General features: G+C 44.8%; 1 protein-coding gene across 1 annotated transcript; it reads right to left on the minus strand.

Annotated features, from left to right (window-relative positions):
- Nucleotides 1-383: 383 nt before the first annotated feature.
- Nucleotides 384-1,721, minus strand: LOC116176164 (facilitated trehalose transporter Tret1-like). The gene has a single exon (XM_031494641.1). The coding sequence runs from the start codon at nucleotides 1,719-1,721 to the stop codon at nucleotides 384-386; it is 1,338 nt and encodes a 445-aa protein (XP_031350501.1).
- Nucleotides 1,722-3,308: the final 1,587 nt, after the last annotated feature.

Raw genomic sequence — 3,308 nt, forward strand, 5'->3', positions numbered from 1 at the left:
TGAGCGTGAGGGTATCCAACATGGTAAATTCCGAATAAATGGTGGTGAGTAGCAGTTAAAGTATAGAGTTTCTTACATTGACCTCACTTAAAGCGTTATCTGCTTGACCTTCAATGACGTAATTGCGTATTATCTCCGCTTCTACTTGCCAGTTATTCAATTGCGTACCTATTTACAAACAACACTTTGTTTTATTGGAATGGTGACTGAATGTATGTCTATATAAATCAAAGAAAAATGTATCACATCATAATACTATCACTCATGATTATAACATTATACGAGCTTCATGATACTGTCTATAATACTGCATATTTTAGCGCCAAAAATAGATTGGCGTTAATTAAAAATCACAGTTATGACCGCGAGATTCCGTACTAGCTTCAAGCTTTCTCTGGAGCATTCAGTTTTTCTTCGGCCTCGCTGCTGTCCTTTAGAGAGGGAAGGCCGTTTAACATTATTTGAATTTCTTTTAATGTCTTTCCCTTGGTTTCCGGTATAAAAAATACAGTGAAGATTGTTGTGCAAACACAGCACGCGCTAAAAAGAAAGAATGGTACGTGATGCCCAAAGTTTTCTTTCAGAACTTGATATACGTATATGGACAAGATTGACGAAACGATGTATATACCGTCCGCAGTTGTCATTCCAAGAGCTTTTAAATCTGTGGGGAAAAGTTCTCCCGTCGTCACAATGGGTACAATACCCAATCCAAATTTAAAACAAATGGCAAAAGACATCACGAAGAAAGTAGGTACCCAACTATACGATGTGAGATCGACGTTAGACTCCTTCAAGGTCATGTAGATTGCAAAAACTAGCACTGATATACCAGTTGTAATGCTCGAAGCGCCGAGAAGAATTTTTCTTCCAGCTTTGTCAACTATAAACGAAGATAACAATGCTGAAACTAACATGAGAACTGAGTACCAAATAGCGATGTTGTTAACACTTAGCGAACCACTGGCATCTTCTAATATCGAATGAATGTTCATGAGTATAACGCTGTATCCACTAAAATGCTGCGCTAAATTGAGCACCGTCATAATCAGTAGAGCCTTTCGGCTGTTCTTCTTCATCACCAAATCGCCGCAACCGCGTCCCTGGGACAGCTGCATTTTAACCGTAGCGGCTATTTCCTCCATTTCTTCCTGCACGTCGTCCGTCGATCTCAGCCTTTGTAACGATTTCCGAGCTGCCGCCGGATTTTTCTTCATAACGTGATAGTACGGTGATTCGGGCATAAATGGGAAGGTAAGCAGTTCTACAACCAAAAACGCACAACCAACTGCCGAAGAGACCGCAAGTGTGACAAAAGGACCAACGGAGTAGATTATTACAATTCCAACTAGCATCATTAGATAGATCCACGATCCCAAAAATCCTCGTATCTTTTTATCGGCAATCTCCGCTACGTACATCGGTGCTGCTACGAATCCGACATCTCCTGCTAATCCGCTCAGAAAACGCGCCACGTACACGTACTCAATCGACGGCCCAACACCGATTAGTATCCACGAGACCACACTTTGAACAGCTCCTACTATGATTGAGGTTTTACGTCCAAAACGGTCTATAGTCAACACGGTGAAGGGAATTCCCGCAAACCCTCCAATCATGTAAACGTTTTCTAGCCATAGTACGTCCGTGTGGGTAACTTGAAGTGTAGAGTTGGAATGTTGAAGGAGTGGAATAATTGGAGCGGTCCAGGCGTAGTGCATTCCATCGGATACAGCACTCAGTGTTGCTGAAAGGAAAAACAAAGTTAGTACAGGTAGCGACAGTCGTTTTTTTTTAAATAATGCGGGTCGGTATGTTGCCTAATATTATTTGAACAATTAATTAAGGCTTTTTCGATCTTATTAAGAGATTTAAGAGATTTATCTTGCGCATAATTGAGCAATTGAATAGCTAAGAATTACTTAGAAGCTTATAAAGGAATAAAACTCGCGTGCTATCGAAAGGTAATCAACACAAAAATGATCTTTTTGAAGGCGAACCTTAAACTTAATACGAGCTCTGATTTCCTTTTAATAACAAGGAAATGATTACTCTTCAGTTACGTATGGGATCGGAGGCGGAGTTCGGAGGTAAGAGAGAGAGAAGGGTCTGGGAGACGGATACCAGTAGGTATATGGATACTCAGGATACTATAGTTGGCAGTGCCTATCTCTCGCCAAATATATAGATAGGTACACCAGTTGTGGGCGATGTTTGAGGGATTGTGCAGGGGGGGGGGGGGGATTTGGATCGAGCGTTCTAAAAGACCATTCGAGCGAAGAGCGCTCTAATTATCTCAAAAATGCTCGCGAGCATCGAGTTGTGCAAAGCGAAACCGCTTGCGAGTTCCCAGCACTCCTAAAAGTGCTCCAGCTTTATATCACGAGCGCTCTCGAAAAGTGCTCGTGAGCGGAAAAAACGCTCGCAAGCGCCGCTTAATCTTTCAGCGCTTGAGGGCGATTCAAAATGCTCACGGGCGAAAAAAAAAAAGCTCAGTAGCGGAAAAACGCTCGCAGGCGGTTAAAAGTGCTCACGAGCGAAAAAAAAAAGCGCTCGGGAGCAGAAAAAACCGCGCGTGGGAACGGAAAAAAACGCTCGCGAACAGCTCTTAATCCTTCACCTTCGGCACTTAAGGGGCGGTTAAAAAACGCCCAGGAACGGAAAAAGCGCTCGGGAGCTGAAAAAAACCGCGCTCGGGAACGGAAAAAAAACGCAAGCGAACGGAAAAAAAAAGTTCGCGAGCGGCTTTTAATCCTTCACCTTCAGCACTTGAGGGCGGTTAAAAGCGCTCGCGAGCGAAAAAAACGCTCTGGAACGGAAAAGGCGCCGGGAGTCGGAAAAGAAAAGCGCTCACGAGCGAAAAAAAAACGCTCAGGAGCGGAAAAAGCGCTCGCGAGCGAAAAAAGCGCTCGGGTGCGAAAAAACCGCTCGGGGCGGAAAAAACGGTCGCGAGCGGCTCTTAATCCTTCACCTTCAGCACTTGAGGGAGGTTAAAAGCGCTCACGAGCGAAAAAAGCGCTCGGGTGCGAAAAAACCGCTCGGGGCGGAAAAAACGGTCGCGAGCGGCTCTTAATCCTTCAACCTTCAGCACTTGAGGGCGGTTAAAAGCGCTCACGAGCGAAAAAAACGATCATGAGCGGAAAAAGCGCTTGCGAGCGAAGAAAGCGCTCGGGAGCGGAAAAAACCGCTCGGGAGCGGAAAAAACGCTCGCGAGCGGCTCTTAATCCTTCACCTTCAGCACTTGAGGGCGGTTGAAAGCGCTCACGACTCACGAGCGAAAAAAAACGCTCAGGGTCGCAGATTTTACT

Source organism: Photinus pyralis, unplaced genomic scaffold, assembly GCF_008802855.1.
Source record: "Photinus pyralis isolate 1611_PpyrPB1 unplaced genomic scaffold, Ppyr1.3 Ppyr1.4_LG7, whole genome shotgun sequence".
In the NCBI taxonomy this organism is placed as follows: domain Eukaryota; kingdom Metazoa; phylum Arthropoda; class Insecta; order Coleoptera; family Lampyridae; genus Photinus; species Photinus pyralis.

What these genes read in the sequence shown, in the direction of transcription:
- LOC116176164 (XM_031494641.1), bottom strand. Translation starts at nt 1,721, where the DNA reads ATGCACTACGCCTGGACCGCTCCAATTATTCCACTCCTTCAACATTCC.